The 23458-nt window shown below is 48.7% G+C and overlaps 2 protein-coding genes across 12 annotated transcripts in view; both read right to left on the bottom strand.

Moving 5' to 3' along the window:
* Positions 1–600: 600 nt before the first annotated feature.
* On the bottom strand, positions 601–15616 carry WNT2 (Wnt family member 2). 2 transcript variants are annotated; one of them, XM_416013.8, is made up of 5 exons: positions 15290–15616; positions 14319–14542; positions 12964–13241; positions 10325–10589; positions 601–2442 (listed from the first exon to the last, which is right to left on the bottom strand). In XM_416013.8, the coding sequence occupies exons 1-5, from the start codon at positions 15421–15423 to the stop codon at positions 2213–2215; spliced, it is 1131 nt and encodes a 376-aa protein (XP_416013.3). In that variant the 5' UTR covers positions 15424–15616; the 3' UTR covers positions 601–2212. The 2 variants fall into 2 exon arrangements, with proteins under 2 accessions (XP_416013.3, XP_040508994.1); XM_040653060.2 differs by lacking the exon at positions 601–2442 and adding an exon at positions 2468–8851.
* A 4070-nt stretch (positions 15617–19686) lies between these two features.
* Positions 19687–23458, bottom strand: part of ASZ1 (ankyrin repeat, SAM and basic leucine zipper domain containing 1) — a 36726-nt gene continuing 32954 nt past the window's right edge. For all 10 annotated transcript variants that reach the window (NM_001135165.2, XM_046937469.1, XM_040691527.2 and 7 more), the window contains one exon: positions 19687–21526. In NM_001135165.2, the coding sequence (NP_001128637.2) occupies positions 21380–21526 (147 nt within the window). In that variant the 3' untranslated portion in view covers positions 19687–21379. The remainder of the gene's footprint in view (positions 21527–23458) is intronic.

The following is a 23458-nucleotide window of genomic DNA, read 5'->3' as shown; positions in this document are numbered from 1 at the left end:
CTGGGCATTCAGGAAGTGCAGTTTCCAAGAAATGTAAAAAACCCTTTAAAGATGAAAGCAAGTTAAACGCCCCAAAGCAGTCCAAAAAATGTGTTTTTAAAGGTCATTCTATCTGCAAATTTGTTATTACATTATTTATTCGTTATTTGCCCCCTCCCTGGAAGCATCCAAGGCCAGGCTGGATGGGGCTTTGAGCAACCTGGTCTGGAGGGAGGTGTCCCTGCCTATAACAGGGGGTTGGAACGAAATGATCTTAAAGGTCCCTTCCAACCCAAACCCATTCCATGATTCTGTGATTCTATGATTTCTACATCATTTCTTGTACAGGTGAAATAAGGGCTTAAGTAACAAGAAGTGTATCTAAGCCACATTTCCCAGTAAGGTGTCAGCCTTGCTCCAGGCTTCCCGCTGTTTCTTCAGCCAGAATAAAATTTCTGGCACCTTTAACACAATGACCCTGAAACACTTTACATGGGGCTGCACAACTCGGGTCCATTCTCCTGCTGTTGTTGGTAGGTGGATGGTTGGATCAGATGATCTTAGAGGTCCTTTCCAACCTCACCGACTCTGTGAACCAAAGGATGAAGTTAAGAAGCGGGTGAGGCTGATTTCATCCTCTTTTATTTGACTTCCCAGGACAAGTTCCCTCGCAGAACTGGGGCTCCCTTTTTTTCCACAATATCAAAATCCTTTCAGCATTATTACCTGCTGAATTTGTACATCACTCAGAAGATCCCTGAATCTTTCCAAACGCCTGGCACACACACAGATAATACTGTACTGCTTCTCGGTTCTTTAAGTGTAAGGCTTAGCTCAGACTATGAACTCCATGCAGATTCAATTTCACAGTGAAATTTGAATAGCAGTTCTCCTTAGGGCTGACCTCTCAATAAAATCAGGTGTGAAATTTTGCTTGTCCAGCCTAGAGCCAGGGTTTCCAGTAATGAGGCCAATACCGTAACCACTGACCTTAGAGTGTACACTGGGGTACATGTATCCCATTGCACACATGTATGCGTGTAACACTCACATTGTGGACAGCACGCTGGCAGGGCTGTTCTCAGCAGCACTTGGTTTGTACCCAGAGTCACAGTCTCCATCCACAACAGCCCCCAGCACCTCTCCAGTGAGGGGACAGCCCCAAGGCCTTGTCACCTGCAGCCACTGCTGGCACTTGGCTTTGTGTGCTGAGCCAGGCAGGACACGGGCCTGGGCAGTCTGCCACTGCCACCATCAAAGGCCAGCGTGCTCCTCGTCAGCTGTGGGTTTGTGCAGTGTGGATTTGGAGCAAGCCTCACCAGGAAGTCTGCATCTGAACTGTTAAGTATCGGTTTGAGCACGCTGAATAGGTTTATTAAATTTAAAACAACGTGAGAGCTGATCGACTCTATAGAACAAAACCTAATTATTAAGATAAGGCATTGCCTTCTCCACCAGCTTTCTGCATGTTTTCCTGTTCATTATGTAAATGACAAATAGGAAACCCTATCCCTACGTAGTTGAGCATCCTGTTTCCAGACGTCACTGGGCTCAGAAACAAATCTCTTTTCTTTGATCCTTCAGATCAGTGGTTAATATTAATGACCTTTAACAAGCTTTCAAGGCAAATTGTCACAAATGTATACCTAAGGCATTTGCTTTCACTCTTTAATAGCAGATGAGACTGTTGCAGTTGAACACATTTCCTGTTCTCTCCTTTTTGCTATGGGCCAGTCTCTGCCCAGCACAGCTCATGTCCCAGAGGGCCCCGCAGCGCACACACAGCTCCGTGTTGGGTAGATGGACAAATTCAACTCCAGCAGAGCCATGGAATCATCCTGGCCTCAGAGCTTTCCATGGAGGGGTCCCTGACCCGTGCCCAGCCCTGCAGCCCCACAGGCTGAATGTCCAGGGCAGCAGGTCCTCTGGAGGAAGCCACAGCCATGGCAGCGGGAGGCCTGGCGGGATCGGCCTCATCCTGGGGCCTCACCACGCTTGTGGCGGCAGCAAGGGCTCGTGGTGAGGCAATGAGGGTCTGTGTCGGATGGGAGGCCCAGCGGTGGCAGCTCCCTCCAGCACGGCGTCGACGCAACAGCACGGTCTTGCAGAGATGTGTAGTGAATGCTGCAAATTTGGCATGATTATTGGGCAGCTTCTGTGTAATGAAAGACAAAACTGGCGTAAATGTAGCAAAGGCCTCAGAAGCATTCCCTGCGCAGACCAGCACCACACATCATGTCCGGGAGGCCCAGCCCGCAGCCTTGGGCGCCTTGCACGTGTGGATGTCCACCTCCTCCAGGCAGTCCTGGCAGCGCACCGCGCAGCACCAGTGGAACTTGCACTCGCATTTGGTCATCCTGCTGACGCGCAACGTGTCGTAGCCACGGCCGCAGCACATCACCTCACAGCTGTCCATGCCGCGGGACGTCTGGTTGCACACCCGGCCGGCCGTCCCCGGAGAGCCTGCGGGGGAGAGGCAGGGGTCACGTGAAAGGGGTTCCAGAAAGGACAGACGGCATGAAAATAAGAAGAGGAGACACAATCTGCCATGCATTTGGTCCTCCAACATCACATCGCTGCGGATTATTTGTCAAATGAGAAATGCTTGTATGAGGGCAAAACTGGCCTCACATTTTGGGCAACCTGATTTCTGGAAATGAGGAGTACCAGTGACCAAATACTGCAGGGCTCTGCTTGACCCAGGGAAAGCCACAGCCACACAGCCCTGCTGCCTGCGTTCAGTCCCCAGGGCTGTGCAGCACAGCACTCTGTTCTGCAGCCAATGGGCCCACAGAGCAGCACTGGGCGGGCAGGGGAGGGCTGCTGGGCCCAAAACTGCTATAGCTGATGGCTGTGAGGGCCGCGTGGGCAGTGACCTTGCTGCTGGCATTAAAGCCTGCAGAAGCACAGCGCTCGGAACACCTGGCGCCACAGCTGTGGTTCACAGCCCCTGCATTAGAAGAAACCGATCTGCTGTGGGCAGGAGGAGGGCAGGGAGACGGCCTGCTGCTCTCTGTACATCCCGAGTGCTGGGACACCTCTGCCCGCAGCCACGTGGCACAAAATGGCTGCCGTCACCTCCTCAAGGCATTCCTGCCTGGGGGCTGCTGTGCCACACAGGAGTTGGTGCTCAGCTGACGCAAACTTATTTCAGAGAACTCTACAGGATCTATGCCACAGCTCTTGGCAGACCATTTTCCATCTGAAAACCTCTTTGCCCAACCTAATTTCTTAGGTATTAATATTACCAATGAATTTCTGATGCAGCCTTCAGATGAACACTGCTCTGGCACTGTCTTTAGACCAGATAATAGCTATTTTTGTCTGCTCTTGGCCAAAACGGAATCCCCTACACAGTAACTATGATCACTAAATTAACTGGGAACATTCTACAAAGCATACCTGCTCAGTTTTGTTACTAGTGTGTTATTTCACAGGTGTACATGAAAATTCCACCTTTCTAAGGAATAAAATGCATGCAGACAGTAGTTGAAATCTGTGGAAGCAGGACAGCAAATCTATCTTAATTAATAAAAACCCAAGCCATAATTTTTAACTATTAGCAAGCCAAGCTGCATTAATTCCTGTTTTCTATTGTTTCTCCCCATGGTGTACTTGGAGTTACGTCCCACCGCTACTGTATGAAGCACTTCAGCACACAGAAACACACATTGCCCCCAGGCTCCCCTGCCTCCCCCAGCAGCAGGCAGACATCAGGTCCCATGTGTCATCAGCCCAGCACACAGGCAGCCAGTGATTTCACACATGTGAGTGGAGTCACCTTCTGCCAATTGCCACCTGACCAATGCATGATGAGAACAATACAGGAGATTTTGCTCTTAGCCACAGTATTGGAAATTTTGCTCTTTTTGTATCTAATCAGGACAGGCTTCAACTGTTGTTCCAGCTGCTCACCCAGCCCAAGACCCTCCTCCAGCTTGCTGCTTTGGCCAGCCCTGAGCTGAAGTGCCACCTCGGGGTGGAGGGGACTGAAAGCAGGACCAGGTGCCCTGTCACTGGGTCATGCTGCTCTGCCTGGCCAAGCTCTGCCATCCCCAGCTCAGCCCTGTTCCAGCCTGGCCAGCTCTGCACAGACTGGGGAGCTTACAGGGAGGCAGCTGATGGGCAGAGCTGAAGTCCCTTTTGTTTGAGGAAACACATAGCGTTGATGTGGAAACCAGTGACAGGCTGCACCAGGTATGTTCTACACCAGGAAACAGCAGCAGATCCTGGTGTCCCATCCCCACCATCTACGCAGGGGCCTGGATTGCAGGTGGGGAACCTAAGGGAGAATAAGGTACCAACAGTCCTAGCCCTCACTTTTGCAGGTTCTGTTTTCAGGTATCGCTCTGCACATAGAGGCCCTGGCATTGATTTGGGCATGGCCAAGGACCTGCAAGGACACAGAGCTGTGTGACCTGCTCATGGTCACGCAGCAGGCTGGTGGCAGAAACCAACCAATGCTACTTTCAGACTAGCAGCTTGATCCACAAAGCAATGCAAGCAGTTGCAACACCTGTGCCCAAACCAGCCCCTGGAATCATCTATCACATCCCAGACTGAGCAGAACGCCTTTAGTTGAATAAATGTGTTGGTAGGGCCTCGTCCCGCACTCTCCACTCAGACAAAATAAAGTCACAAAGGCCAAGCTCTTGACAAGTGTGATTGATGTGTGCCTTAGGAATTTGATTTGAATTCTCCCATGCTCCTGCCACCCAGCCACCCACACATGTGGGTGTACTACACTGACGGGGCCCAGTAACAAAGACCTGGAGTGCCCAGGCTGTGTGATGTGGCACACAGAGGATAACAATCCGTAATAACCATGATTTGGATTAGATTCAAACTGCCTGGTGTTCAGCTACGGGAGGAAGGCCTCACATCAACCTCTGCGTAAGGTCAGGTGATGCAATATGAATGGCTGTGATGAGGTGCGGGAGCCTTCCCGGGAAGGTGAGCAGCATTCCTCAGCCAAGACACAGGTTATTTCCCAGCCCAGAAGTTCTGGTTTCCAGATGTCTGAGGAAACTGCACAGCAGCCAAAGAGAACCTGAATGGGAAACTCCCACTGATTTCAATGGGAGTTTTGTATTGACTTCAACAAGAAAATGATTTAATTCCCTAACAGATAGTCAAAAGTCAGTATTATCTGATGTCACCCACAATACAAAACAAACATCTACTGTGCTACTAGGGGAGGAGACTAGATTATCCACAGAATGTGGCAGAAGACAAAATAGTGCACAGAGAAGCTTAGCTCCTAAGCAAAACTAACATATCTGAGAAGTTCAAAGAGCCTCTTCAGCATTCCCGTGGCTCTGCCTGAGCCCAAGGACAGTCCTTGGGCACCAGCCCCATTGGATGAACCAGGGCACACACATCCCACGCAGGGCTGCCCCTCTGGGAACCAACAGACATCTCAGCCCTCTGACAATATTCTGCATGCAAATTTAGCTTGCCTTGCCCTTGCCAAACTCAGTTCACCTACGACACGTGCACACATAAGAAACGTTTCCTCCACGAGGCAGAAAATGAGCAATAGCTGACAGCAGTCACGCACATCGCTGCACCCCTGGAGGCATTCAGGCACTCAGGTGAAGAAGACAACAGAGGAAACTAAAGAAAAAAAGGTAGAATTCTCTCGTCTCACCCTGCTATACCTACCGCACACCTCTGAACCATGTGAGAGGCAGGAAATTGTTCTGACTTGCAGAAAGTTTTAGTGCAACCTCTTTGTTTTCAGTTTGAGTTTTAGAATTGCCATGCCAACACACAACGTCGTACACGCCAACATACCCACAGCTCTGAGCACTGCCAGCTCTACGGCCTGCACATCAAACCCTTCCTTTCTCCCTGCTTTGCACAGTCATTTTCTTGAGCAAATGTGGAAAGTTGAGAACTATCTTCTCCTCATTCCTAAAGAACTACAGTGACACTATTTCTCTGTAACGTGAGATTTTCCCTTCTATTTCTATTTAAAAATATGTCTTCAAGCAATGAACTTCATTACTCAACACTTGCCTAAAAGAAAAGAAACAAGTGAAAAGCTCAACAACAGTAAACTAGTTTCCATACTTGCACTTTGGAAAAAAAAAATAAAAGAAAAAAAAAAAAGGAAAAACAAACATTCACAGAAAATTAGTTCTGAAAGTAATTTTTAAATCAAGAAATATCCAGGTGGACCCTACACACCTGGCAAGTGTGAGAGGGCCTGAGGGGGTGGGCAGAAAACAACCATCTCTGGGAGAGTTGGGATTGAGCACATCAGTAATGGAGAGACAGAAATGTGTTGACAAAAGTCAGCTCATTCAGAATAAGCTGACAGTGAGCACGTCTGACTTCTCTCTCTGCAGCCATTGCCAGCTGTCCTGGTCCCTCGGTCCCAGGAGGATCCCAAGTTTGCTGGCATCTCCCCAGCCCTCAGGGCTGGCCCTTGCTCTGACTGAAGTCATTGCGAGCTCAGCATCAGCCCCACGGGCTGGGACTTCGCCTCATATGTTCTCAGCGCGTAAACTGGGAGATGCAGGCCAAGTAGTCACACAGGGACTGACTGTGTAGGGCTAACCTTAGTGAAAAGTGTCTAACATAGATCAGCGTTGGTTCCCCTCCATGGGTTACATACTTGAAGTGCTAACACATCTTGCCCAGTGCCAATACTTTCCAGGCCACAATTTAATTTCATGTTTCTCTTTCGCTTCGAACTTGGCCTTCCTCGTTCCTCTCAGAAACACAGCAAATGGCTTATGTGGAACAATAAGGGGAAAAAATTACAGGGAAGTAACCCCGTGAAGGAGTCCTCAGACACAGCTGCTTGTTGGAGACCCATGACATTGTCACCAGTCTCCTGGCCCACCTCCACCCCATGTGCAAGCAGAGGCAGCAATGCTGGCTTTGATAGCACCAAAATGTGACCAAATGAGGTCAGGAGAAACCTGTGGGTGACCCAAAGCAGCCCGAGGGACATCTCACATGGGTTTTCAGCAGGTCCTGAGGGGCTGCCTGAGACCACCTGCACACGGACACGACCCGTCCCTTTGCCCCACCACCACCTTCACATGGCCAATGCCCCGGTGCTACCAAAACATCTGCAAAAAGTCAACCCCTGCTCACCAGTGCAATCCTGCCATCACGTCTAACTTGGAGAGGTCAACTAATTCAGATCTCAACTATTTCTTTTACAGGAACACATTACACAGCTTTAGCAGACTCCACAAACAACAGCCCTTCTAAAGGATCTGCCAGTAAATAGCTGATGTCTGTCCTGTGGCTTCTCACACATTTATTCCCAAAGCATTCTTTATTTTTGCACCTAATCTGTTCAAAATGTGATAAACTTGCTTCAATTTTCAATCATCCCAGCCCGCACGGATGGTTAAAAAGCAACATTTTAAAAATTAATATGTTTTTTACCAGAAGCTTACAAGCAGACAAGCAGAGGAAAGCCAGTACATGCTGCACCCAGACTGCCATCGGCGTAACCTTCCCTCTATTTCCTTTTACAGCATTATCCTCCCTAACAAGCCTCACCCTGTACAGTCCTGGGGATGCTTTTATTGAGTTTGGCAGCTGGCAGTTTATGTTAATATAAAGGAAGCCCATGCTAAGTATGTCAAAATATGAAAGTTCACCATAAGGTCTTCAAAAGCCCTCTGGGATGTCCAACCTCTGCTTCTAGTGAATTATGATTAAAAAATATATAGATGGGCAAAAATTGTTTTGGGTTCCACACAGCCAGAATCAAGTGGGTTCTGAACAATTCTGCAAGTCTTCCTTTGGTCCTTCTCTAAAAGCCTTGAAATCTTAATGCTAGATAGAGGTGGCTGGCTTATTACACTCTCCTGCTATTAAGTGAGCTGCTATTAGTGGTTTCCACAAATTATCTCCCTCCTGAAAGCAATGACTCCTCTTCTCCTTCTAGGAAAGAAATAATAACTCAACGTTTTTCCCTTTGCAGGGGTGAATCATGTATATATGTTCCAGTGCCTCCTCCAGACAGACTGCGGGGTGTATACAGTGACAGCACCCTCAGTGGCTGCCTGCCACCAGCAAACAGCCAAAGCTGCAAGCTCCAACAGGAGGAGGTGAGACATGGGGATTTTTGGATGGATCATTGATGATACAACTCTGGAGCACCTTTCATTTACTGGGGTTTATGCATTAACACACCCAAGCCACAGAGAATACTGGCTCTGTCATTTCACAGTTTGTGAAGCTGTTGAGTTGTGATGCTTCACGAAACGTGCTCTGGGAATCCTTCCCTCAGCCCCAGTTCTAATCAATCTCTAGGTACACAGCATTTCTGAAGCATTACACTGTCAGAATTCCCCAGAGCCAGAACTACATTTGAGGGCATAACAAAGTACCGTGGTATTATACTTAGCCGACACTGAGGTGCTGTCCGCATATTTCCAAACTCAGACTTCCATAATCTCATTTCATTTTACCTCCAATCATCTAGCAGGGCTAATGCTCTGGAGTGCTCAACAGGGCAAAATAAAACTAATCAAGAAAAAATGCTGCTCAGCTGCTGATGTTATCTCTTCTGAACTCGGATCAGCTTGTGTTTATCTTTCCTCGCTCCATGAGAGTAGCAGGCAATCCCACAGCACTGTTCCCGTTCCCATTGAAGGCTTACTGCAGCTTCCCAACAGCCATATCTTCAGGCTGCTGCACAGCACAGAAACGCCTCATCAGGAGCGTTATCTGGGGAGGAGTGGAAGCGTATGCCGGGCTCCGGGTGGGGAGCAGGGAGCAGCACCGTGACACACGCCCAGCATCCTCCACCAGCAGCTGACTGCACCGGATTAGGCTTACTGCAAAGGCTGTCACATGGCTTCCTGACATAGAAGTGGGTTGTGTACTGGCTCTCCTCCTAGGGGGAAAGAAACCACAGACTTTACAATGAAACAAGCAGCTCTAAGCAATAAGTATCAAATACAACCTAGTCTGCAAAGAAATAAAGTTCTGGATATATCCTAGTCTCTGCACAATGCCACAACGTGCCCATTTATTCACTTGGATTGAACCATTAGACCGTACGATACTGGTCACTACCCGAGGAACAACATGCTCTTGTGCAGGTAATAAACACCACCTGCAAAAACCATAAATAACTTTTAAAGTCACGTTGACAACTTCACTAACCAGGTTCAGTGCACAACACAAGCGTACTGGATGAAATTCCGGGTTTGCTGAAGTCAATAGTACACGAGCAGGATTTCACATATTGTTCTTATTTAAGTACAGTTGTTTTGCAATGCTTATTCCAAGTAAACTTGGATTGTAAATACACAGCGATGCCAAAAAGAGCTAAGCTGCATTGCTATCCAGATACTCCTATGGATGTGTCATAGCGGGTGCACTCTGGTACGTTATACAACATATTAATTAGTTCCACAGCATCTTTCATACATTACTCAGTCTGGCTCTCTTCTCCACGTTTCTGTTTTTTAGTTGCTCGTTGTTAATTGCCACATCAGGAAATACTGCACACTGGTCAGGAGCTGTTGGCACGATTAGCCAGCTCAGCAGTGCCTCAAACCCTGCAACATTGCTAAGGGTGTCCACTGATATCTCCAAAAGCAGAACACTTCAGTGCTAACAGCAGCCCTGGAACTCCACCTCTTCCCACCGGGGCTGGTATGACTCTACAGAAGATGTGATAGCTGCTATGGACCAAGCCAACGCCGACTCACAGGAAGAAATAAACCCAGTGAGACCTGGTGCAGCGTGCTGTGCCCCACCGAATTGCACCCCTTCAGCCACCTGCACGCCCTCAGCAACCTGTGCTGCAGCACAGGCTGGTGTGAGCAGTGCGCAGAGCTGCTGGCCTCCTGCCTGTGGGAGAGGTGTGTCTGCAGCAAGGAGCTGTGGGGAAGGAGCAGGTAAGGGCCACCCAACTCATGGGAGTGTACAGCAGCAGCATAACAACATGGAAAAGAAGCGGTGTTAACTGGAGGGGGCACCGTGGGGACAGCACAGGACTTGACTCTGCTGCAGAGACACTGAGTGGCTCTGGGGGCTATGCGGTCTGGGTCAGCCTCCAGAGCACAGCTCCCACTTGTCCTAAGGACAACCTTTGCCCTGCAGAGTCTCCAGGACTCCTCAGCACCTGGAAGAAACTGCTGAATTACATAAGAACAACTGGCTATCGCACATCTAGAGACATGGAGGAGCTATGGATCTTGTACAGAGCCGTTCTTCCAGAACATCTTCCTTCCTGTTTCCTGCTGGTTGTATGCATGGATTGATATATTTATATACACTCAATAATAATGATATTTTTTGTCCTGCAAAGTACAAAGGTCTGAAATAAAACCATTCATGTGTAATGATAGAGGCTTACCTACATCCCTGTCCCTGATACAGTAGTCTGGAGAGCTTTCAAAGTATACCAGGTCATTCTTAGTTGGCTTCTTAAATCTCTTATTAGCCACAGTGAAACCCGTGCCATCTTGATTCATGACCACCTGAATCGCTCCATTGTATTTCTTCCACAGATAATCTCCTGTTTTCCTAAAGTCTGCCATGGCCAGCCAACAGGTCCTTAGAGTGCATGATCCACTCACACCGTGACATTTGCACTCCTGTTTCAAAAACCGCTTCACGGCCTGTTTAGAAACGCAGCAAAATATACACAGGTAAAACAAACTGTAATCGAAGCTTCTCAATCCCTTTCCATTGATCCTGTCATGCCAGGCTTGCCATGGGCCTTGAAACCACGGTCTGTAGTGACACCCACTGGTAGCACCAAGTCATCCGACAGGGCTGGTCTGCTCTGCTTGCTTCTCTCAACCACACCATCTTCCGGGGTTTCCTTGCCTCCCCCCTCCTGTCGGTCATCCCAAAGACCTAGAGCACACAGTAGTGCCAGATACAGCTCCAGCAATGGGAAATAATCTGAGTAAGGGACACAATTGCTCAACCCCAGTAGGTGAAGGTGCTCCATGTCACCATTGCTCAAGCTGAAACACTGCCAGACTGCATGTCCCTACTTGGGCTTCATGGAGCTGCTCTTGGCTACGAATATTTCTATTGCATATAAATAAAAGAACTGAGAGTACGGTGACATTTTTACTGCTATGTTGTTAATGCAATCAGGTTTAAATTTACTGTGAAAAATCTAACAGAACTGTCTAACTTCCTCAAAGAGCTCTTAGGCACGGTGTCTAGATCCCTACACGAAAGTAGGTGGTGTTTTAAACACTGCCTGGGAATTCATAAGTATTTCATATTAAATGATTTTGCAGAGACTCCAAAGCATCAAACCTGGGCTGGGGCATGCAGTTTAAAGATGGTATTTGTAAAATGCCTACAAACCTTTAAACAAGCATTACAGAGCGAGGCCTTAACCAGTTTGCACTGGAGAGATCACCATCATTAATTTAATGTCTGGGCAGCATTAATGTCTTTTCAGCTTCATCTCAGACCTAGAAGCTATCTGCACGATGTTAGGGAACGACGGATGGGTTCATATACAATAAATAATTTAATTCTGAAGATAAAGATATTTGATCTGTGTTATGCCTTAAGGGTTTGTATTTTGTGAACATATTAGAGGAACAGCATCACTGGAGGAAGATAACAGACAGAAAGGCACAAGATAAAGGTGAGACTGAGGTGCAGCGGGGCAGCGATCTCCATTCAGGTGCCTGGTAATAAAGTGAGGCTATGTCACACAGGCAAAGTATGCTTCATTTTCTTTCTAATCTGTGTGACTGCTTCAAAGAACAAGTAGGACTGGGATTCTGCTCAGACAGGGATTTAAGCGTGTGCTTGGTTTTAATCATATGAGGAACTACTGCTGTTTTTAAAGGAACCTGGTGGACTGAGGCCCCCAACACCTGAAGAAGCACATCAGGATTCAACATTACTTTGTTGGTGGTGTCCCTGTACTGATACACAGCAAAGCAATATGCATGATTCCTATGAGATTACCGTGAATACTTTTCAGTGTATTTCTGAATTACTGAGATCCAGGCAGTCTCCTTTTAAGAGGAATCTATGGACACAGGCTCAGTGCTGGGGATGAGAAGAGACTGAGGGCACGGACCTCCACCTGCGTGTGCAGCTTGGGGGCAGCTGAGGCAGCGAGGGGTTGCAAATTGAACCTGCACAGCTGTACGGAACAGCACTGCTTTCTGTGGAGCAGGCCCTAAAGGATAAGGGAACGTGCAGATAATATTTAACAAAGACAAAGCCTACCTGCTTACCAATACTGTCCTACCATTTTGCATATATGTGTTTTTAAACTTACTAAGATACCTAAATATTACAGAAAGCACTTCACAGCATGGAGCCAAATTACCCCTGTGAAGTGTTTCCTTGTGTTGTAGATGGCAGCCTCTTTTGGACAGTGCCATACAGACAGCTGTATTAGCTTTCTTTGTTCCCCACTAGGCATACCATAACTGTGCCTATCAAGCTGGTGGCATTACACATTAGTTGTAGATGATTGAGGAGAGATGATTAGTTGAGATGTTGAAGGAGAAAAAAATACTAGGAAAACCATCTGCTTTCAGTACAATTAATTAATGAAAAGTCATTGCATTTTCTCTCTGCTTATTCTGTTTCAGTTTACCACACACACAGAGCAATGGTCGGCGCTGGTTTTTCTCCAGTACTATTTTGAATTTGCTCTCTAACAGCCCAGCCTGACCTTCAGCCTCCTGTAGGAACCTCTATTTTTCGTTTACCAAAAGTAGTAGAACTCCTCCATACATAAGGATGGGACTCAAAACCTCCATCCACCTGACCCTGCAAGGGCTGTACCTGCGCTCAGCTCCTACACAAGGGATTGCTGGATGGACTCAGAGGGGCACTGATGAGCAGTAGCACGTGGTGTACTGGGAGCCCTGCCACCCCCAGCCTTCAGGGCAGACAAAATGGCGCCTTGCCCTCCCACTCCCCCCATGCTTTTCCCGACTTGAGGCCGCTGTGAGAGCCGGCCCCGCCCCACCCCGCGAGCACGGCCGTGACACCCACCTTCCTTCCTGCACGGTTGTTGTGGAGGTTCATCAGCGCCCTGGCGTCCTTCCCTTTCCTTTCCTTGGCATCCACGAAGGCCCTGGCGAACTTAACGCCATAGTCAATGTTGTCGCTGCAGCCGCCCCAGTCGAAGCGGCCCTTGCTGTCCTTGGCAGAGCCCTTCTTCTCGGGGTCACAGGAGCAGGACTTCAGCTCTCCCTGGCTGCACGCCCTCGTGATGGCAAACACAACGCCAGCGGAGGAGATGGCGTGGACGAACGCGGACTCCCGGCTGCCTGCAATAAGAAGCAGGCCTTATATGTGGCTGCGGCGCTCAGTGTGAGCAGCCGGCCTACTTCACGGCCTGATAGCCCAGCCTGCGTGCTGAGCTACACGTTAAACTGGGCTGGAACCACACAGAGGCGTGTTCCTTGGAGTCAGAACTGGCCATGGCTCAGAGCTGCATCCCTCCCTGGCATAACCCCATCGATATGGGTTGGAGTTTGTTCCTGGTACGGGTGACCATCCTTCCATGGCTCAGTTGCTCTGTGGAGATGCAGGGAGAGGGCAGCTGGCATTTCTGCCATGTTCCATCAGCTAAGAGAAATATGCAAAGTGCTGGTTTGGAGAGTGTTTAGGAAATGACTACACAGGGACACGGGAACAGCATCTGTGCTGCAAAACACTGCAACTAACTTCTGAAGCCAGCTTTTCCTCTTTGGAGGCACTTAATCTTGCTAATTTCAAAGGGAGTGGTGAGAAATCTTTGGTGCTCTTTTCCTGAAGGTGAGGAAGTTGTGACACCCCGGCAGGCCAGGACAGTGACTTCCACACACCACAGCCCGGGTACAGTTCCCTCCCACTAATGATGTATACCAAGGAGCAGCTGCTTTTCTAGACTATGCCTACTCCTCAGTGCATATTCCAAGGCAATAATTGCCTAGGTTTATTTAACGGTGTAGTAATTTACAACGTGGAGTTGGGTTGTGTTGATGAACTCTACAGTAAGGGGCTATTTTCAGACTTAAGGAAGTTCTGAGTTTCACACGAAAGGAGTTAACAGCACCTTTCCCCATGGTGGCTGGGGCTGGTATCAGTGAGCCACACCTGCCCCTTAGGTAGCGTTACCACAGCATGAACCCAAAGAGTCCATGGCGTTATCTACAATTTCACACTGGGGAAAGTCGGACGCTTTCATCCTTAGAACTGATACAGTAGCCACGGAATCAACGCTGAGCATTTATGGCACGGCAGCACCTGGGTGCTTCACCTGTGCCACCCGCCCGGGCCCCCTCCCAGCACGGCCTCCATCTCCACAGGGACGGGCACCCCCAGCCCCGCCCGCCCTCGCCCCGTCCCCCGCCCGCACTCACTGCGCTGCAGGACGCGGCCGAGGAGGCGCTGCCCCCGCTCCAGGGCGCTGCAGTCCCAGCGGTGCCGCCGGAACTGGTGCTGGCACTCGGCCGTCCAGGCGGCCACGCCGCGCCCGATGGACAGCATGGCCTCGGGGTGCCGCCGGCACAGCTGCCGCTGCCGGCTCACCAACCCCGGCACGTTGTCGCACATCACCCGCGACGATCCCACGGCCCCCATGTACCTGCGGGAGGCAACGGGAGGGGCAGCGACGGGAGCACCCGGCCGGAGCCCCCGCGTGCACGGGGACATCGGGAGGGGCGCGGGGAGGGATGGGGAAGGGACGCGGAAGGGACCGCGGGGCAAAGCGGCGGGGAGGGGCCGCGTTTGGGAAGGGCTGCGCCGCTCTGCTCCCCCCGACTGCGACCCCGGCTCCGCACCCACTTTTTGGGGAGAAAGCCTTTAAAAACCTCCCGGGCCGTGTTTTGTTTAATAACTTCAGGAGTTCAGGCTTAAGGAACAGCCCGGACAGAAATTAAATTACATCATCTGCACCCAGATGTTCCCGATTAAGCCCTGAAATGCTCCGAAAGTGCCTTTTATCAAACCCAAACCGCGATAGGTGTCTTCTGAAGGGACCAAACACAGGAAAACGTCCTTTCCGCGGATTTTCATTATGCCGTACGATCCCGAAATCGATAAGCCGCGACTCCCAGGAGTGACATTTCAGCGGCACCGCAAAAAGCCTTCCCCAGCAGCAGCGCCCGTACGGACGCGGAGCGGCCACGGGCGGTCCCAGCGGCGGGGACGCGCTCGGTGCCGGGTCCCGGCCGGGATCCGCCGCTCGGGGCGCGCCCGGCGCTGCGCTGCGCTGCCCGTCCCGTCCCGCCCCGCCCGGGTCCCAGCGGAGGGCTCCACGCGTGGGCTGCGCCCGGTGCGCTGATCCCGACCGCTCCTTCCCCGCCAGCACGCGGGGGCCGCCCGCACTTACCACCACGAGGAGGCGACTCGCGGGGTCGCCCACAGCAACACGAGGGGAAGAGACCACCACCAGATCCCGAAGAGCGAGGCCATGGCGGGGGCGCGGCGCTCCGCATCGGGGCACTCGCGGGGGGCAGCGGACATCCCATGGGACAGCGCCGGGCGGCGGCGGTGCCGCGGGGCCCTTCTTTCGCTCCGCGGGGCTCTACCGCTGCCCCCCCGCGCCGGGGGCGCTCCGGGCCCCGCTCCGCGCCCCTCCGGCTGCGCCCCGCGCCGCCCCGCGCCCCTCCCGCATCCCTGCCCCGCTCCGGCCCTTCCCCGCGGCCGCAGCAGCGCTGAGGGGCGGCGTGGGCTGCGCGCTGACTGGGTGGGTTCTGCTTTTTTTTTTTTTTTTTTTTTGCCTTTTTTTTTTTTTTTTCCTTCTTCTCTGAAACTCTGATGGATGAAATGATGTCAAGAGACACTGGGGAGAGGAGGAGGTAACACCTCTGATTAGGACGGAGTTCCGAGGAACGGCCGCTTCCCAATGACCCCGCACGCAGCCGCCCCGCGCACCGTTGCCGGGCCGACCCCGACCGCCTCCAGGCGGCAGCGGACACGCGCGGGCCCCCGGCACCGGGCGAAGCCTCAGCCTCGCACCCCGCGGGGAGTGGGTGGGGAGGTGGGGCGCGGGCGGCGAGCGAAGGTCCCGCCGCGGGGGGCGGCCGGGCCGGGACGGCGGGGCAGAGCCGTGCCCGGCCGCGGAGCCGAAGCCTCGCGGCCGCTCCCCGCCGCTCCCATATGGCAGCGATCAGGCGGAGCCGCTCCCGCCCCGCGGCCCTGCCCGATCCGCTCGGCTGCGGCCCCGCCGGGCCCGGCCGCCGCCCGCGGGTAGGGACGGAGCCTGAGCCCTCACACACCGCCTTCCCGGTCTTCGCGTCCGCGTCGCTCCTGCGCCAGCCCTGCACGCGCCTCTGTCAGCGTCAGCTACAAAGCCCAGGGGGTTTGGGAGGGCTGCGCTCGGAGCATCGCTCTCCTTTCAGCTGCCAGACCCAGGGGAAAATTCTGAAAGGGAAAACCCAGGAGCACCATTGGGATCCACTCCCGGAGTCATAGAATCATAAACGTTGCAAAAGACCACTAAAGGTCATCCAGTCCATCCCTCAGCCCATTACCACCCTGCCTGATAAAACTACATTCATCTGTGCCACAGCTACATGTTCCCTGAGCATCACCAGGGCCGGTGAGCCCAATATCTCTCTGGGCAGCCTGGTCCAATACCTCACCACTCTTTGAGATTTTTCTTAATATCCACCCTGAATCTCCCCTGATGCAACTTAAGGCCTCTTGCCCTGTCCCTGTTACCTGGGAGAAGAGACCAACCCCCACCTCACTGCAACCTCCTGTCAGGCAGTTGTAGAGAGCAATAAGGTCTCCTGAGACTCCTCCAGTCTAAACAACCCCGGTTCCCTCATCTGCTTCCCATAAGACCCTTCATAGTTTTGTTGCCCTTCTCTGGGAACACTCCAGGGCCTCAACGTCTTTCTTGTAGTGAAGGGTCCCAAAATGAACTCCTCAGGCACAGAGGGCACAGCTGCAGTCCATGCCATCAGGCCTCAGGCTGGCACCCAAAATGAGACCATGGCCGGGGGGAAGCCCTGGGCAACGCAGCAGGAAAATGCTCAAGCAATGGCTGTAGAGATGTGAGAACATCAGCCTGCTCCTCTTAACTTAAACAACCAACCCCAAACAAAACCAGCAACAACCCAACCGCCCAACCACACAGAAGGGCTTTGGGCCGCAGCAGTGAGATAGGGGCAGGTCCGGCCCAGCACAGGGACGGCTCCACAGCAGAACGGATACACGGGAACTGTGTGCCCATGCAACAGTGCCAGGGGCTCACAGCAACAGAAAGTGGGCAAATCTGTTCAATAAAGCATTGTCAATGTGCATTAAAAAGTCCCTCAATTTTCAGCCAACTTCAGTTCTAACTTGGTTCTGTTAACAGGAGAGGGAGAAGGAAAGAGTGGGGACAAGTCAGCAGATCCCAGCAGGATTTGGGACCTGAGTAGAGGCTGGAGGCCCCACGGCCCCCTCTGGAGCTGCACCCAGCAGATGACTCACTGGGCTTTTCTGAGACATCGTTCTCAATCAACAGCTTCTTCACTCTCAGATCCCACACCAACAGCATTAGGACATGCCTCCATCAGGTACCTGCACACACAGAGACACCCCCACGCCCCCCTCCCCAGCCCATGCCATCCCAGCTTCCTCAGCCTCCCCTCAGCATCCTCACAGTGCCATATCCACACCATTCCTCGTCCAGACAAGGGATTATGCCACATGCTATGCAAGCGGCAATGCCAAAAGCCCAGCTTCATCAATGCATACCTTATGGGACTGAAGTTTTTCAGCAAAACGGTGAAAATAATGTAGTTAAACCTGTACTACTACATTCACAGAGACTGTTTTCAGAAATTCTGGAGGCTTGGAAGGCCCGTCTGGGAGGAATACTTAAAATCAACCTCCAAATCCTTAAGTGGAAGTCATCTTCCCACACAGATCACAGCCAGGGACACATCTCAGAACTCAAAATCCCTCAGAGGGAGCCCCCAAATTTCACTTGTAAGGACCTGGGCTCCATGTCACATGAACTGCACTGTTTGTGTCAGGATAAGAAATGAAAATAATTTAGCAGTTGTTAGAGCTGTTAAGGACAAACACCCTATTATTTGCCTGATGCCAATACTAGCTCATCTCATACCTTAACACTTATAACTCCTGGTATGTAAAATCCAGAGCTCTGATAAGTAGAAATCTCCCAGAATAGGCTACATCATTTCCAACTGGAATAATCAGCAGAAGCTAACAGCTTTGGGGAACACTGGGAGAGGCTCAAAGAACGCAAGAGGAGAAGGAGCAAACTGCACAGCTCACATTTTGTCCCTAACGAGGCGGGTAGATTTCCCGCCTAAACTTACTGTCTACCCTTTGCAACTACAACCAATCCAGAAAAAATGAGGTTATGCCTTAGGACAGGCTAAGTACTCCACAAGTCAAAGAGTGGAGAAAAACCCAAATCCCAGAGACAGAAGACACAAAATCTCTCATTCACAATCTGCTCCAGGATGAACAGGGCAAATGAGAAGTAGAATTCTTTAGGTCCCTCCTAGAGGCTCACCTGAGGCCCTACATTTTACACAGCAGCCTGCAGATGCAGAAAAAGCCATCGCCTTGACTGATGTTCATCGGCATTCAGAGCAGTTAGGTATCCAATGCATGGCACGGCCAAGTAGGAACCTCACTACATCTTTAAGCAACTTTGTACCTATAGGGTTTGGCCCCAGCTCCAACCGGCTCAATCCTCCTGCTTCCCCATTTGCACTACTGTAAAAGGAAAATAACCCTTCCCATGGCTGGGAGGCTTACCTGCCTAATGTATGCAAAGCTCTTTAGCATTTTCCTCCCATCCCCTCATAGATGTGCAAATCACTGTACTATTACTATTCCAGGATAATGACTTTAATGTGATGACTTAAAGAAGAAGGCCTCTCAACGGGGTTATTTTCATCTAAAGGCTCCCTCACCAGGTGCTGGCTGGGGGATTCAATTTGGACAGCGTGGTTTAGGGGCCAGATTTTGCAGTAATCTCTTTGTTTCCTGCCCTATCGCAACCATATTGTGATACTCTCTCAAACAAGGAATTTGAAAAAGGCAGTGGAACAACATGAAAGTGAATAAAGGACTTTGAAATTCATTGTTTAAGCCTGAGCCTGGAATCTGGAGAAAACACACTTTTTTTTCCTCCTTAACGATACGCTGGGTTAAAATAAACCTTACTTATTTGGCTCTTAACATATCCTACTCACCCAGCACAATTCAGGCCTGACCAATGAAATGAGACACATCAAACTGGTTAGTCCGAGACCTTCACTTCTCATGTGTGATTTATGCCACTCTGAATGACACTCTACAACACACTGAGAACGCTGATGACACAAAGCCTGTATTTATCCTGAAAGTTGTCTGTGTGTGTCACAATTTGATGATAAACACGTGAAATAAGCAACACATAGGACATCTTAACAGGAGCAGCTTCTCTCAAATGCATTTTGGAGGCCAGCTTCGATTACTGCAGAAATGCATGACCCACTTCATCAATGAAGTGGTCGATTCACGTAACTCTAAAGCAAAACAGAAATCATTTAAAATACATTTTTTGTACAACCTAATAATAATAATAAAAAAGCCGTCCTCTCCATATTTCAGTTTCTCTTTTTAGATCCATGACGTGACCTGACAGAAACAAACGATGAAATGGCACACGCAGAAGTGTAGTAGTAAAATGAAGACGTCTGGAATTTAAGCTATCATCTTTCTGCTGACTTCATGTGTTTAGGAGTTCAGCACAACATTCAGACCCATGACTCATTTCTGCACAGAATATTTTATTGCAACTCTCAAACTAGAAAATATTTATCAGTGAGTATTATGCATTCTTCTCTCCCTCCTTTGCCCCTGCATAGGTAAATTTACACTGACGACATCATTCACATTATTGTAATTCAGTTAGATGCTGATAAATCTACTTTCTGGAGCAGCTTTCCCATTCAAGTGCACAACCTGCAAGATCAGCATCAAAGGTCTAAATACAATTTTTTCAGATTTGTGGGGGAAAAAAACCTTAATTTTCATTACTGCCTCCAACGGCAAGATGGCACATCTTGGTAGGAACGGCACAGTGGTAGGAAATGCATCTCTGGAGTGGCAGCTACTTGCAAATCTTCACCGAAGTGGAGAAGTGAGGAATACCAAAGCTCGTCTCCAAGGGCTGTACCACACACACCACCTGAGTGGCTGAAATAATTCCACTTGCATAACCTACCCCTTGCAAAGACAGTGAGAACAAGCTTCTGACATGTAACACAATTACAAGAGCGAGGAAACATACTAATGCCCAAGGTATTTTTCTCAAATCAAAAGCAGAAAACAACTGTGACAGCAATAACTGCCTGGAGCAGCGCTCGGTTTTTATCTTCTTATTACTGTTCTCCAGAGGGAGTATCCAAGATTATGACTGCACACATTTCTGAGAAGAGAGCACACTAAAGCGTGGCACACCCACCGAGTCTAGTAATGGTTTTTCAGACTGCTTCTGTTTTGACAGAAGAACATCCCATCACAAACATGCAGCGCTTCTACAGGCATTCACTGAAGTCTACAGAAATGTGATTTTGATTACTTAAACCAATTCCCCTTTCTTTGCAACACACTCGGTGTGGTAACTGGCTGTAAAAACAGATATTAAAGTTTTGCTGCAGAATTACAAACACCTCGAGGTGATGAAAACCTTAAGAGGAAAATTAACATGAAGCTCCTGTAGTGAAAGTCCAGATCAAGAAGAAACACTAATATTCCTTCTAAGCTGCCTGCACTTCTATAGCAAACCACTGCTATAAATCCTTTTAGTGTCCTTACAATCCTTTTAGTGATAAAACTACTGATATGATACACCTGAGGAAATGTATCTCAGGCATAATGTGAATAGCACAGTTCAGCAGGAAATGACTTGAAGACAAGATATCCGCAGTCCTGTGGCTGTGACAAATACATCTCACCATAAAGTTTTTCATAAGAATCTGTACCCGAGGAAAGAACTTCATCAACATAAAAATCACACGTTACTTGCTGTTTAAAAGAAAGAATCAAAGCAAAACGCCTGCATTGCCACTTTAAATACAAGCATCCAAGATAAACAACAGTATTGCTTGCATACATTTACCTATGTGAACAACAGCTGAACAGGTAACAGTTGTTACAACAACAACAGTTAAAACAGAAACTAGTGATCGTTAAGTAATAATTATAATTTCAGGGCAGAAGAAAGCCCAGCTTTGATAAGTTTTGTACCTACAGTCTATACCAGAAATAACTTTGAATCTAAAACATTAGGATACATTAATCAGATTTTAAGTTTAATCATTTTATTAAAGCTAAATCAAAACAGGTACTGAAGGTAAATGTGACAGATATGATGAAACTACACACATTTTCACATGAATTCAGCTCTGCTACACACACTGAGCATAATGTAATCAAGTTACTGACAGCACTGAAAGAGTCAGCTTTTCTTTACTGCTAACTTAGTTACAAAAATGAAAAAACCAAACCCAAGCAACGTTATAGCTCCCATTTTTACTAATCTTTTTTCCAAGGTGCGTGATTTTTGTGGGAACACCACTAGGCTGAAGTCACTCCTCTGCTCCTCCTGATGCAGACGGTAAGTTCATGAAAAGAAACATACAGAAAAGATTAGCGTGAAGGTTTCTCAAGTATGTGATGAAGTATAACACTGGATTCTTAGGACTGAAATGCCCCTTTCTAATTGTGTGCCTGGGCCTTAATTCAATGAAAATAAATACGCACAAACCTTTTAAGTAACACATTTTAGAAAACAAATCATTTACAAACGGAATTCCTCTGGAGTAAAACATACTGCCAACACATGCTACAAGAATCTGATACCAAAACACTTAAACTTTAATCATCAAATATTTTAACCTTTTTATTTTTGTTATTAAAATATTTTTTTCTATTTAGTTACGGGAATAACTGTTTATTGAAAGTTAAACACGTAACAAATCAAGCTTTCAAGACTTTTTAAAGTGAAAGTGACAGGGAAAGTATCTCACAAATGCCTGCCCAAACATCTACTGTAGTTGAGTGGAGCCTTGCCATGAAGTGCAGCAGGGTTGGTCCTGCTTCCCTCCCTTAGTTCAGAATGCTTGGCAGGCCATCCCATTGTAAACACCACTCTCAAAAATTGCATGTCATACACTTAACGTGTATTGCAAAGAAGTACTGTTATGACTAAGCTTAACAAGTGTACGTAGATCATTTTAAAAGTAATGTCTCCTATTTATTTCCACGGTAACTACAAAAGCAACAAAGAACACAATAACAACATTTGATAGGGAAAATTCCCAGCTACAAAACACTATTTTTCAACATAATCATAGCCAGTAGCTGTGCATTTTCACCAGCAACGAACAAGAGCCTGTATGCTGCACTCTTAACAATCTGCACCAATGGAGGTGGCCCACTGCCACAGTCACTGCTGTTGAAATGCACTGCCTCACTGTGCTCACCCCCACTGCTTGGTCTCCATACACACTCAGCAAGCAGCAATGAATGTCAATGAGTTCCATGTTTCCCCACATGGATGAATTCAGTGACACACCTTTGCTTCATATGCCCTTCCATGTCAGATGCCATCCTGTCAGACTGCCCTTCTGCTGCCATCTGTCACAGGGCAACATGTAACGGGGTATTGGCAGGAAGGTTCAACCTCTACTGCCATCCCATCAACATCCACCTCTGATGTCGCAGGTTGATACAGTAAAATATTACTAACAGAGCAGCCCTATTACTACTGAAGATTAGATAAAGGGCATAAGGACATTGCTATATAAGAGGTTTCACTGTTTCATTTAAATTCACACTTTTCATAATAAACGTTTCAGAGCTCTACAGAGGACCCTCAAAAGCGGTCCATCATAAATTAATACTAAAATGCTTTGTATTAAAGTCTTCATCAGAAAAATAAATAACACTACAGTATTTTAATAGAACAGGAATTAAATTTTTGAAATAATTGGAAAGCTAATGTTTATTGTCTGTTTAACAGTGGGCACAGAGCCATCGTGCTACATCTTGGCAGCTACAAAATCTTAGGTACATATGAGAGTATGTGCAAGTAGCACCTAAACTTAGGCCCACCCCACGCCCCTACAACTGGTCTGCACTCACAGGAGGCAGATATACACATGCAGTTGACTTCTGCATATGCAAACTAAGGAACACAAACAGCTAAAAGTTCTTCATTGCAACCTCCTAAATATATTTGGTGTTAAGTGATTTATTAGGAGAAGGCTGTTATACTATGTTAGATTTACTTAAACTACAGGAAGTTGCATTAGTAGCATTATACCCAAAGTCTGAGTTCCACATGGCTTCATTTAGTAACAGATTCCTTTCTGACACTGATGCTCCATTTACTCTATCCCAGCAGCCATTCATTTTAGTAGCCTATTACTTAAAATGACCCCATCTGACAAGAGCATATCATTGTGTTGGTCTGAGAATGACTGATGTGGTGCTAACATCTAGACTTGACCTCTCCCACCCTCTCCTTTTGTCA

Source organism: Gallus gallus, chromosome 1, assembly GCF_016699485.2.
Source record: "Gallus gallus isolate bGalGal1 chromosome 1, bGalGal1.mat.broiler.GRCg7b, whole genome shotgun sequence".
Taxonomy (NCBI): Eukaryota; Metazoa; Chordata; class Aves; order Galliformes; family Phasianidae; genus Gallus; species Gallus gallus.
Note: the sequence above shows the minus strand (reverse complement) of the source record. Positions and strands in the feature narration are given on the sequence as shown.

Bases quoted from the DNA above. Each gene is read 5' to 3' on its own strand.
- WNT2 (XM_416013.8), bottom strand. From the start codon at position 15,423: ATGTCCGCTGCCCCCCGCGAGTGCCCCGATGCGGAGCGCCGCGCCCCC. The intron at 14,543-15,289 runs GTAAGTGCGGGC...TGCCTCCCGCAG, and splicing joins CGAGTCGCCTCCTCGTGGTG to GTACATGGGGGCCGTGGGAT. The intron at 13,242-14,318 runs GTGAGTGCGGGC...TTCTTATTGCAG, and splicing joins CGGCCGCGTCCTGCAGCGCA to GCAGCCGGGAGTCCGCGTTC.